This window comes from Pleurodeles waltl, chromosome 4_2, assembly GCF_031143425.1.
Source record: "Pleurodeles waltl isolate 20211129_DDA chromosome 4_2, aPleWal1.hap1.20221129, whole genome shotgun sequence".
NCBI classification, from domain to species: Eukaryota; Metazoa; Chordata; class Amphibia; order Caudata; family Salamandridae; genus Pleurodeles; species Pleurodeles waltl.
Genome location: NC_090443.1, coordinates 63,097,207 through 63,111,259, shown reverse-complemented (window position 1 = coordinate 63,111,259; position 14,053 = coordinate 63,097,207). Strand labels below are relative to the sequence as shown.

Below are 14,053 nucleotides of genomic sequence, written 5' to 3'. Positions count from 1 at the left end.
CACAGGGGCTATTGATTATTCCCTTTTGTCTGGTCCTGATGCTGTTAGGTACGTTTCGTTATTTAACTTTGTATATTATTACTCCAATGAAGATTCACTTTCTATTTGTGCGGGCATCGCCGAAGCCTGTAGTCTGGAAAAAACCCTTTCCCATTCGCCTCCATAAGATCCTCCCCTTTTCAGGCCATGTCACACCCAGCATGGCAATACTTCACCTTTAACAACGACAACACATTGGAATTGAGAGTCGTTAACTCCTGGATGTATTTTATTTAATAAAACAAAATTCGTCAACAAAAATGTATGCAGTAAGCCCATATTATTTACACTGTGTGTACATTGTCAAGATGCCTAGCCTTAACACAGTCTGCTAATACATCAAAATTCCTGCCACTGACTAAATCAGTTCCTGTGCATCTCAAATATCAAACATCAATGACTGCTAATGAGATCATGACTGCCTAGTGTGTCACACATCCCCAAACCTCCGGCTTCAAGGCCCCAGGGATAGTATCTCCACATGGGATTGATTTGCTCCATTCCCTCCTCCAAAACCCTTCTAGTTGCATGTAAACCATGTGGATAGGGCCATCCTGCCCGCCAGGATACCCACCTCGGGTACCCCTTCCACCCACAGACTCTTGTGCGCTATCCCACCCTGAGGCCTGTGCTGGGTTCGAGTCCCTATATATGCGCAGTTGGTTGACCCTAGGGACCAAATGCTAGTGACCTCTCGCAACCCCTGAGCCACTTGTTGTCATTCTCCCTTCCCACCAGCACCCCCTGGAGGGTCGAATTACCTTGCCGTCCTGCTGAAGTAATGAAAAAAGGCATCCAATTGTCCCCCCAGTCATGATCTCACCCCGCCGATCCTAACCACAAAATACGACATAATACCTCACGTTGGATGCTTCAATGCTGTAGGGAGAAAATGTTAGCACTATCACTAAAACATAATAAAACTTTTAAAAAAACACTAAAAGGATCAAATAGGTAACCTCAGTACAGAATAAAATGTAGCAAGGACAAGTATATACCATGTGGGGAGGTGGGTGGGTGTTCGTTCAATGCTCCTCGCTCCTCGTCCTGTGGAGCACCGCAATCGGGTGGCAAGTGGCGTTCAAGAGGCCTGCTCGCCGCCTGCTCTCCCTTTTTAACAGGGGGAAGAACTGTGTGCGTCATTAGCACGCACACACTGGAAGCACTCAAGTGCTTCCAGGCCACGTGGCCAGCACCACCAATCAGATGTCCCGAAGTGAGAAAGGCCAAGGTGCAATGCGCCCCTCCCCCCACCGCCCGAAATCTCAGCTCGGCGAGATGAGCATATTTAGGGCCCTCCCGATAGGTGAGGGCCCCTTCCATATGACCTGGCATTGCTAAAGTCTGTTGCCTGGAAAAAAAAACTTTCCCATTTGCCTCCATAAGACCTCCCACTTCTCAGACCATGTCACATCCAGCATGGCAATACTTCACCTTTAACAACTACAACTCATTGGAATTGGGAGTCGTTAACTCCTGGATGTATTTTATTTAATAAAACAAAATTTGTCAACAAAACTTTACGCAGTAACCCCAAATATTTACACTGTATGTACATTGTCACGATGCCTAGCCTTAACACAGTCCGCTAATACATCAAAATTCCAGCCACTGACTAAATCAGTTCCTGCACATCCCAAATATCAAACATCAATGACTGTGAATGAGATCATGACTTCCTAGTGTATCACACGTCCCCAAACCTCCGGCTTTAAGGCCCCAGGGGTAGGATCTCCATATGGGATTGGTTTGCGCCATCCCCTCCTCGAAAACCCTTCTAGTTGCATGTAAATCATGTGGAAGGGGCCCTCTTGCCCACCAGGATACATACCTCTGGCACCCCTTCCACCCACAGACTCTCGTGTGCTACCCTGCCCCCTCCCAGGGCCTGTGCTAGCTTCAAATCCCTGTATATGCTTGGGTGGTTGGCCCTAGGGACCAGATGCCAGTGACCACTTGCAACCCCAGCACCCCTTGTTGTCATTCTCCCTTCCTGCCAGCACCCCCTGGAGGGTCGAATTACCTTGTGGTTCTACTGAAGTAATGAAAAAAGGCATCCAATTGTTCCCCCAATAATGATCTCACCCGCCACAGGCCAACATAGTAGACCAACTATGTGGCCCCCCCACGCGCAGTCACTCTTCCACTGTGGACAAAGGACCAACCATGCTAAAATATCTTCAAGCAACATGTCATTACCCACCTTAGTTAGGTGCACCCCAACCTGGAGAAAGAAATAGTCCCCTTGTATAAATCCATGTGTGATGACGGCCAGCCTTAGCAACCTGAACAACCTGGTGATTTTATTATTAATTCTCCGAACGGAGTCATTTAGCACTCTCACTGAGACGCCACCCCTCCACTGCAGATGGGGGACGATGTTTGACCATGCAAGTACCACCTGAGGAAATTGTTTGGCCAGCCAGCCTAATCTAGAAAGCACTAGCTCGAATAGCTGACGTCGACCCAGAGGGACCAAGTTATTCCCCCCAAGATGCATTATGATGACGTCGGATTGAGGGGAACCTCGCTGGATCATTGAGTCCAAAACCCGTCTCAGCTCTGTGGGGTGCAACCCTCCTTTCCCAATAAAGGACATACGGAATCTGGCTTTGGCCGCGCGTGACAAGACACTAGTCTTCACATACTGCTCAGCAGCACGGCGAACATACGAGTGGCTGATCACCCAAACATCCGCAACCCTGGTTGTTCCTGCGTGAACTGGGAACGTTGGACTACAGAAGAAGACAGACAGCAAGACGGTGTAAACTACCAGTATTTGTAGCATGTGCAATCTCACATATCTCTTGTAGCAGTCTGAGGACCACCTGCCGATTCGCCAAACCGCCGCGCCCAATAAACCCATTGCCACTGCAGCCATTGCCACTCCGATCCTGAATGAATGAGTCAAACTGCGCTTGAGAATCTGCATAAACTGATACTTAATTATGGGTGAGCCATCAGCATGCACCAGGACGGTACCCCGTGACCCAGTAAGGTGCAAGGCTAAGAAACCCTCTAAATTAGAAACTGGACATCAGCTATTGCCCTGGGACTTACGCAGCAGTACATGTTTACCCTTCTTCTCCTGGTCCATTTTGGAGTGATGAATATTGATCACCTAGGAACCAGACCCCGCCGGACAGTGGAGATCCCCCAACTGCAACCCTCCTGTTACATCTTTCTTGTTGCTGGCCACCAGTTGACCAAGTCTGAAGGCCCCACAGAAGGCTAAGGTAAAGGCCACTTTAAACAGGGTGATCTCCCATGAGGATTTGCAGATCTTACCAAGGACCCCCAATATGCCCCAAGCTTCCCTATGTCAATAGGTCATCTAGTATCAGACTTAATCCCTTGTAGGCACTGCCAACCCTTAATGGTCCTCCTCACCAGAAATGATTTTATACTGCCCTGCAACTGGGCAAAAAAAGGAAATTTCGGCCATATGACATCTTGCACATGCAACTGACCTCCTGTTCCCCATCAATATTTCCAGGAAAGCTAGAACTGATGAAGCATCTGCCCAAGGTGCCCCCCCATTAACCCAAGTAATTAACAATGCCGCTACAGTCGTCTCATAAGCCTTTTTTGGCTTTGGAGCTAAGTTGGCTGCAACAAGGCCTGATAGTCTTGGCCACCAATCCACCAAAGATGTTCCGGTAAGGGCGTTGAGCGTTCCTCCGCTTGTGGTGGTGGGACCTGAACACCTGCATCTTAAAATGGGAGAGAGCATCAGCAGCATTGTTTGAGACCCCGGGCACAAGTTTTGCTCTAAAATTCACGTTCAATTGTAGACACAGTAACACAACCATTTTTAAGACTCTCAAAATTATAGTACACCTGGCCGACTGCTGATTTATACACTCAATCACAGAGAAATTGTATGACCAAAATATTACTGACTGATTGCGTTATCTATCAGGCCAAATAGATAGTGACACCAGAATAGGGAATAATTCTAAGAAACCAATGTTGGTCACCAGTCCAGATTCCACCCAATCTGCAGGCCACCTCTGTGCACACCACGGCGAGCCAAATATAGCCCCAAAGCCATGACTGCCCGCCACCTCAGTAAACAGGCCAAGATCTTCACTGGACATTGGTAGGCTCGGCCATACGACTGTCCCATTGAAGTCACGCAGAAACGCTTCCCAAATCCTCATATCTAGCTTTACCCCACTGGAGAGCCTGGTGTGGTTGTGCTTAACCTTCAAGCCTGACATGGCGTGTGCAATGGACCGGGAGAAGGGGTGGCATATGGGAATGATACGCAGGGCAAAACTGAGCTGCCCCACCAAGCACTGCAATTGATGAAGAGTAACTTTCTTTGCACTCATACAGGCCCGAAGTGCCTGGGAGAAAGCGAGTACTTTGTCTACTGGCAACCTGGACACCCCCAACAACCAAATCCAATTCAATCCCCAAAAATTCCATTGTGGTGCATGGACCTACAGTTTTGTCATGCGCTAACGGGACCCCAAGTTCACGCATCAGGCTCTTAAAGACGTCCAATGCATTTGCACACTAATCCAACCCGGGAGGACCCATGAATAGGAAATCATCCAAGTAAAGCAATACCCACTGATGCTGTGCTTTGCGCCTGAAAGCCCATTTCAGGAAAATGCTAAATTTTACAAAATGGGAACACGACACCGCACAGCCCATGGGCATGCACTTGTTAAAGTAGAACTGGCCCTCAAACTGGGAACCCAACAGATGAAAATCATCTGGGTGAACTGGTAGCAATCTAAAAGCAGATTCAATGCCTGATTTGTCCATCAATGTCCCAGGTCCCAGAAGCATACTTTACTGAACAAAGAGCTGCATCTATTGCATCATTCACGGATTGGCCTCTGGGTGATGACAGGTTGTGGATCAATCTGCACTCCCCGGGTTGTTTCTTAGGGACAACTCCTAATGGTGAAGAAATTAAATCCTGCATAGGGGCACTAGCACATGGACCTAATATGGGCCCCAAGCTTAACTCTTTGAGAATTTGCGTTCTAGCCACCTGTGGATTGGCCGGCAAGGACAACTAGTTCTTACAGTGAGGGGATCCTGAGTAGCCCTGAGCTGGGATCCTAAAACCGTGCCTAAACCCCTCATAAAGATCTTGCATGGCCCCCTAGTTACGGTATACATTAAGCCATGGGAAGATAGCCAGTAACTGAATGGGAGAGTATGCTTTAGTAAAAAAATTGAGAAGGAGTGCTGACCCTGTTACAAACTGAGTCGCCAAGTACAAATCCTACCGAATCAGAGTGTTGGCCAGTGCTGACAACTGTATCACAGCTGCCAGCTCTATCAGCAACATTAATCTTGCTTCTTGCTCCCTCTATCCTTGGATTTAAAACAAAACTTAGACTCTGGATGGGAGGACTGACCGCAGAAGGAGCAGCAATGTTTAAAGCTGCAGTTTCCCCCAGGACGGGTGCATGTGCCCCTTTTTTGTCACTACTGCCACCAGGTGGACCCATTGCGGCCCCTGAACTTGACTGAAAGGGCTGCAGCCCTTTCCCATGTGGCCGGTTCATGAACCGAAGCCATGCTATTTTATCAATTTGGTCCCACCTCGGATCCGGTTTATATGCCTTGATCCTTCTGAACTCCCTATCATAATCCTTCCAAGCAGTACCCCCCTACTCGTCATGAGCACCGACAATCCTGTTTTGATAGCAAGCCAGCTGAGCTCCCTGATCATTGAAGCACTCTGCAATGATAGACTGATAAACTGAGAAGTCTCTCACCCAATTGTTAAGTGACTCTTCTATCTTCCTCTTGTGAGGCCCATGTCCACATTCCCTTGAGCGCGCACACTCCTTACAACATTTTACCTTGTTCCTCTCCGGTCAGTCAACCAGAAGATCAAAAATGCCATGTACGCGCCTTTCCAGATCTTTTCTTTAATCTCCATGAGCACATACAATCCCAGATGCTCATGCTCAGAATGTATGTCACCGAGATTTAACAATGGGGACAAGCAACAAGTACCTGAATCAGCCGCAGACTGTCTGGATGAAGAAGCCACAGGAGTGTTTGCCTCAGCTGACAACTTGGCTGGCTGCTGCACAACCATGGCTGGCGCCGGTGCAGCCATACAAGCCGACGCTGGTAAATGGGTCTCTTTTACATGATTACTGCTCATTCCCCCAAACACCCCCACCTTGGGAGTCTTGACTGCCCTTTGAGGTGTTAAGCTGGGAAACCAAACGCCGCACCACGTTTGCTGCGTGGATCATAATCGTGCAGGGAGCTCCCTCTTAAGTTTGCTAGTTATTCCATGTACTCGAGGACTCAATATTTCAGCTCTGTGCTTTCCTTTCACACACCCTTGTGATCTGTATTTGTCCCTAAAGGGTTTCATTGATAGAAATTAAGACAACGACTCCCAGAATGCTGTAAGTTGTCAAACAAGCAACAGCTTTGCATAGCGTACTTAGAGATACAAGATCAGCTGATACCTTACCCAGAACCCAATCTACTGGACATAAGCTTATCACTGAAGCACTCTTTAACAAGATGTATTTTACTTTCTGAGATTTACAAGTCACTACCAGGATATTAGATAAAACTTTGTAAATGCATTAGTATTGTTAAACAGACAGTACAGTAGGTAATTTGTTCCTCAAAAACATTTTCAGATGACTATGCATTTCCCAGAGTCCTGTACCACAGGGTTATTTACTATTTGTAGTGTTATCTATGAGTCATGTGAATATATGGAAGATATACTTTTCAAGGTAAAAAGTTACTGGTATGTGAGGATGTTTCTCCATAAGAGAAATAGCAGGCAATGCTTTCTTTATTTATTCAGTTTTTGACATAGTGTGTGAAAAACCTACCATATGACACTTGCATACTTTAAATGGTAGTTAAATATATATAATCTACATCCAACGTACATTGTAAGACCAATGTGTACATGAGATCACAACGTGGATGTATACATGTGTTAGAGACAATTGGTGTCTTAAAACTGCAAGACCAACGTACATGTGGGATAATAACAGAAATGAGCACCTAGAATAGAGCATTTGGAGCTTTCCAGCCATGTACAATGCCCCGTTTTCTGTCTGTATGTAATGTTAAAGACCCACAAGGTGGACACTGTGTGGCTGGTCAGCTGCCATTTTCTCTTGTGGGCATATAGGAAGTACTGTGGGAGCATGAGTAGCCCCTCACCTGATTGGGTGCATAAATAAGCACCAACCTCTTACAGCGCCCCCTCTGCATATTCTCTAGCACAGGAGTACTCGCAAACATTTTCCCAGGGCAACATAGTATGGTCTGTGATGTGCCTGAGGACCACATTGGTTACCAGCGGGTTGGCGGTTGGGAAAGGAGGTTGGGGGTATTGGCATTAAGGTAGGTGTAGGTGAAGGTTAAAGAAAAGGATATATATCTAGTAGCTGAATTGAACTATGTGAAACCGGAAAACCTGGGATGACTCCCGACTTCAAAAACCTCTCTGGTGTTTGATTTAATTATAATGTGGTTCATATTGTTCACCCAAAAAGAACACATAACAACTGACTTGTCTCTTTAATTTACTTTTGGTGATGTTGTCGGGGTAGAGGAAAGAATTATTATTTCTAAATTCAAGTTTGAAAACTATCACTTTTAAATTAAAAATTCTTATTGCATTGATATAATAAATTGTACTTAGGTGAAAAGGTTCTGTATGTTAACTAAATACACTTTTTAAATTTTGAAGCAACTGAGATATTTTTACACTTTTGCAGCAAGATGTCTTTAAAAATGAACATGTTTCTCCCTAGTTACTTCCTTTCTCTAAGGCCAATTAACCTTGAAAGATATGGTTACCTGTCTATTTATTACCTTTTTATTTTTAGAGCTGAGTCGAGTAAATAGCAGCCCAGTGCTTGTGTCTTCCAAGGCACAGCATGACAGCTCAGGGTGGCTCCATGTGGCCTCCGGGCCGTACTTTGAGTATCCATGCTCTAGAAGCTGCTGTTTCGCACATGGACATATGGATGATTGGTCACTTCCCATTGCTTTTGGCAAAGGGAAGCCCAATAAGCCAAAGAAAAGCAGAAAAATGTAAACAAATTGTTCTCTACTATTCTTTGGCTGTTTGGGCCGCTCTTCACCAAAAACAAGAGTAGCAGCCCAAACAGTAATCTGTGACTGGCTGCCTATAAAGAATTGATTGAGGGAGTGCCTCAGGAAGACAAAGCCATGTTTTTTGTCCCATACAGCTGAGAGGCAGCTCATGTGCCGCAGCACTCCCTTTTTAGGTCGAAGGTAGGAGCGCGCAAGCACTGCTTTTCCAATCTTTGCTATGTATCTGGGTTTTTAACCACGCCCACCTCACGCCCATCACTACCATTTGTTCGAGGGCTTGCCCTTCAAAAATCGTTTATTTCCGTTGGTATATGCTTTACGTTTGTCCTTCCTTGGGGCGGCTTAGTTACCGCCTTGAACATCGCCCCTGTTACATGGTTAATTGCACTTTTGATGACACTTTTGACTGCGAGTGAACTTCTTTCTCCTTTTGTGTGCTGCTTCCAGCTGCTGCCCTGACGCTTTTCAATCGGCTCACTTATTTGAAACAGTATTACTTTTCATTTTATGACGCAAAAGAAGTCCGGTTAGGGGTTTACAAAGCTAATAGCTCTAACTTGAGCAAATTCGAGACCCATTGCATTGCAAATGATTGTTTTGGTGTTGGTAAGTGCACCTGGGATGCTAATAGCCTTATGGCCTGCCTCATCAGGGCAATAACGTGTGTTAATTACCGTTTCTGTGTAATGTTCTCTTGCCGGCGGCTCGGGACTATAACTAAGGGGACTGTAATTAACAGCAATTATTGTGCGTTATTGAGAGAAATTATGTGGATGAAATACCACTTCAAGGTCAAAGGACAAAGTTTAACACGAGGAAAGCATCCACATAACAGCTGAGAGAAGGGATGAATCTATGTGTTTTTTGAAAAATTGTTTAGGAAATTCTTTTGGGAATAGGTTAAGGGGACCTTTCTGATCACTGGGAGCAGTGTTTGGGGAGAAGTGTTTCAATGCGGATGACTTTTTCAATTTGGAAATATCTGCCTTGAGCAGGGTTCGGCTCTTTAAGGTTCTGTTACTACAAGAAGCGTGGGGTTTCTGAGAGATATATTCGAGAATGTTATGATGACTGTATTAGACAGAATGCAGGCTACGTTTTAAGCAAAGGTGTGATACACGCGAACCTTGTCAGATTTGAAATCAGGCAGTCTGGTGCATGAACAGCCACTTTGAGAAGAATAAAACATTGGTTTAGAGAGACCACAGCAGTGCACTACACTAAGTTATCCAAGGAAATGCCAATGATTTGACAACTAGGCCTGTTTTGGAAAGGCAGGGTTTGAGATTATGGAGTAACTTCAATCGGAATCGTAGGATTCTGGCAACATACTTAACATGAAGGGCAATTTATAAAGGTTTGTCAAGATTCACATGTCATCCACTCAAAGTATTTTACTTGGAACGATGATCCTACAAATAGACTACAGCAGCCACAGGAGTTGGGGTTTTCATAAATTCTCTGATGTCATGAGCGCAGTTGTCTACTTGGTCTGGATGATGCAAGTATGCTATAAAGTACTGCACTTTGTAGATATTCATTACACCACCGTAATGCTTAGGTTTATTCCGACAAGCTTTTGAATCTATTGTATATACCCACACTGGAGATCTATTCTTACAAGTAAACAATCTTGCCTTTTACAGGCGCATACTCACAACTATTGTTCCCTAGACACTATTATATTATATATTGGTTTGATATGTTTTTTACTTACAATGTAGCTAATATTTCACTGTACCATGTTTTGCAGGAGGTATTTTCCATGGAATCTCATCCTTCTGAGTATTTTTGTAAGTAGAAGATTGTAAAATATGGTGTATAAATTGTGTGATGCATGCCACTGGAACCCTCCTACTGTTAGTCAGTTTCTCCCATCTTTCAAGTAATTCACTCTCAACCTTATATTGGGCTACAATCGATGTTTGTATCTTAAATTGTGTGTGATTCAGGGATCTCTAACCCAAATCACTCAAAAGCTTTTAGGTAAGCATGAATTATGCAAAAATGAATAGCTCTCGACAATTCCCATTTTAGTGTGCGATTCCATGTTTCACTGTGCTGGTGGAATGGAAACTACGACCATAAGCATCAGAACTGTGAGGAAACACACCGCCAGTACCATGCAATTATGAGTTCATCAACACAGAATGGGAAATAACCATGCAGATCAGTTTTTTTCAGGTCAAAATCATTCTCAATTCCTTGTGGATCAGTGCAACCATTTAGTCGAAGAGAGGTGTACAAGGGGAGTCAAGGTTGCCAGTGCAGACTGTGCACTGGCAAGGAGGAGTGCGGCATGCCCTCATGTTGTAAGAAGTGGTCAGGCACGGGCCGGGCTGCAATTATGCCCTGGACTGGTAAAATCTGCCCCAGTAGGTGCTTGCGGGCTCGGAAGGGGTGGGGTGGCGCTCGGGGGGAGAGGAGATCGGGAGGAAATAAATATATATATATATATTTTAAAACACTTACCTTCTCCGACGCCACGCTCCTCTGCTTCCCCGCAGGCGCTGCAGGCACAGGCTCCCAGCCTGCCCTGCGCCAATCCTGACGCTGATCAGAGTAGCGTCAGGATTAGCTGGGAGCACCCAGAGTGGACGCTCCCAGGCAGACTGGGAGCCTGTGTAGGCTCTCAGCAGCCGTGTTGCTGGGCTGGAGAGAGCCCTGTGCGCATGTGTGTTTGGTCATCCTGCGACAGCCGGCCAAACACACATGCGCTCTGACCGTTTGCCAGAAAACCATCATAAATAAAGTTTATGATGGTTTTCTGGTAAAGTTTTTACAGCTGGCACTGCTGGTGGGGGCAATGCTCCTCCGCCCAGGCGAAGGAGCTGCCACTGAATATTCCTACAGCCGAAAAATCCAGGCCCAGGAAAACCAGACCTATTGTAATCGGACGGAGCAGTATTCCACCCATGGATTCTACTCCGTCTGATTCGTAATTGGCCCATAGGCGTTTACCATTTCTTGTGAGAAACATCCCTCTATTTGCACTTTATTATCGGTCTGCTAAAATGTAGTTATTTTGGCAAAGTTTTTGAGGATTTTACTTAAGTTAATAAGTACCGTCCATAACACGTCATATGATAGAGACATTTATTGCTCTAAGTAGAAAAATAAGTATTTGGATTGGTAAAATAACAACCATGTCCACGTCTAATTAAATAAAATCAATTCCTGGTCTATTTCACTCTTATTAAAACCTGTCAGTGGCGCATAGTTCAGTCCTGCAACGAGCAAGGTACCCAGTACAGGTGAACTCAAAGTGCACAAAGGCAGATACCAGGGGTAATTCTGATCCCATGTAGGCCTTTTTAGAATAGTAACTACATGGGGAAACCCCGTGATACTGCACACATTCTTCATGTAAAACGTCAAGGTTTAAAGAATATGGATTTGTACCCAGAAAAGCCTCATAATACCGTTTTTGCCTGGAACTCAGGTTTGTGTAAGATATCAGTCATAATTAGTGTGATTTTAGGACAAATTGATTTTATTAGAGGCGGCAAAATGACAGAACGGAGACATACAACCTGAAGTAATAGATTATTCCATGCAGAAATCTACCATCCCTTTTACAGCCACAAATGCATATTCACTGATATCGATTTATAACAAAAACCTGTTAATAACAGGAGGATTTGAGGGCAATTCAGACAAGGATGGAGGAGGGTGTCAATACATGGTCAATTATGAACTCAGTGCCAGGTGCGGCTCCTCCATTTGGGCAAGGGAGCGCCGCCCCCGCCAGCAGCAGCTGAAAACCTTCTAATACAAAAAACTAATAAACTATGTTTATTATTGTTTTGTATTTAAAGGGGCTGGGCCACATTTGTGATGAGGACGGATGGGGAGGGCACAGCACTACCCCTCAATTCGCATGTATGTTTGGCCGGCAGTCTTGGGCCGGCCAAACACACATGCGCAGTAGGCTTTCTCCAACCCGGCAGTTGCGCACTTTACTTTGATGACGGGGCAATTCTTGTCCTTAGCAAAATGACCTCTAGTACCACACTTGAAGCATGCCGGTCTTTTGTCATTCAAATCAGGTGTATATTTTCCAGATTTTTCCATCCTGAATCTCTCCCATATTTATTTTCTGTTTTGTTTCTCATACTCCTTGAAATTACAAATTTTACAAACTGTTTCTCCTTGACTATCATTTTTTAAGGCTGCCTTACACATCTTTTAGACATTTCAGCCTTCTTAATTATTGCTACTACTTCATTCAGTGGAAAATCACCACATACCCATAACTTTTCTTGAATGCTTGTATTGTTAGAGAGCGTCACCAACTGGTCCTTTAAAAAAGCATGCTGTAAAACCCCAAATTTACAATTGATGTCTAACTTCATGAGTGCAGACACATAGGTGGTGATTACCAGTTCGGCGGTGTATACCACCGCCCGCCGTGCGGACGGCCGCCAGGAGACAGCCAGTACTGGCGGTCTGCAGACCACCATATTACGAGTGCTGGCAGCTTTCTGCCAGTCTTCAGGCAGAAATCTGCCAGCAGTCATGCTGGCAGTTGGCGTTGAAGAGGCGGTCACTGCCACGCCAACAGGACTCTGCCCGCTGTATTTCGATTTGAAATACAGCGTGGCTGTGTCCTGTTGATGGGGTGCTGGTGGCTCTGGAAGCGCCAGAACCCGTTCCCTCCCAGACGCCCACCTCGACGCAACTGGTAAGGTGTGTGTGTGTGTGTGGATGTGTGTATGGATGTGGAGGGAGAAGGTGAGTGTTGTGAACGTATGCATTTGTGTGTGTGAGTGTTGTGATTGTGTGCGTGTGTGAGTGTGTGCATGTGTGGGGGGAGTGTGCATGTCTGCTAGGGTACGGGGCTGAGTACAGGGTTCAGGTGGTTGTGGGGCTGAGTAGGGGGGACAGAGGTTGTTGTGTGTGCGTGTGTGAGTCGGTGTTGTCGGCAGTCAGAAGACCGCCATACTCATAATGAGGGCCATTAGCTTCTACTGATTTGGCCTGCCCCTGCTTCCTTTGAAAGAAAGTATGTTTGTCAATAGCCACACAAACTGTAGTTAGGTAGTAAGAGTCTAAATCATCTAGGGCATCTTTGATTTCATCCACACTATTGGGTTCACTTGGCCTGTCCGCCCCCTGTCGCACAGCAGCCCTCCCAGTTCCCCTGTGTTCCTGTGCCTCCGTCCCCTGGACCGTGTGCCCACTACCACTGCCCCCAGGTCTCTGTTGTTGTTGGGGTAGTGGGTTATCCTGGGTTCCCTGTAGTGGTGGACACACCGCTGATTGACGTGTCCTGGGTACGGAGGTATGGGCCCGCTGGGAGGGTGGAAAGTCAGTGTTGGGCTGTGCCTGTGCAAGGGGAACCGACTGTCCCGAGGCCCACGATGGTCCGGGCTGGTCATCAGCATCCAGTAGGGGAGAGCTGCTGTCGTCACTGTGGGCCTCTTCTGTGGGTGGAGTGGAGTTGTCTGGACCCTCCGGTGTGGTGACGTTCCTTAGTGGTCCTGCAGGGATATAAGAGCATGATTATTGCATGTGTGTGTGTAATGGTGTGCAATGGGTGGGTGTTTGTGTACCCCAGTGCAAGCATTCCTGTGTGTGGGTTTGTGTGATGATGGTTAGGGGGTTGTTCTGGGTATGTGCAGTGAGCATGCTTTGGTGAGGGGTGACCATGCTTAGTTGTGTCATGCAGGGCTTGGTGTTGGGATGAGTGGATTGTGTTATTAGGACATTAGTGAGGAGTGTGAGTGTTAGGGGAGGGGGTGAGGGTGGGGGTGTGTGATAGCATGCAGGTAGGGTGGGGGATATGATAGTTGAGATTTGACTTACCAGTGTCCATTCCTCCACCGACTCCTCTGAGGCCCTCTGGATGCATGATGGTCAAGACTTGCTCCTCCCATGTTGTTAGTTGTGGGGGAGGAGGTAGGGGTCCGCCGCCAGTCCACTGTAC

At 46.1% G+C, this 14,053-nt stretch overlaps 1 protein-coding gene across 1 annotated transcript in view; it reads left to right on the top strand.

Annotated features, from left to right (window-relative positions):
- FAIM2 (Fas apoptotic inhibitory molecule 2) overlaps nt 1-14,053 on the top strand; it is a 195,866-nt gene that overhangs the window by 90,398 nt on the left and 91,415 nt on the right. The window contains exon 7 of the mRNA XM_069230667.1: nt 9,878-9,917. Within this exon, the coding sequence (XP_069086768.1) occupies nt 9,878-9,917 (40 nt within the window). The remainder of the gene's footprint in view (nt 1-9,877; nt 9,918-14,053) is intronic.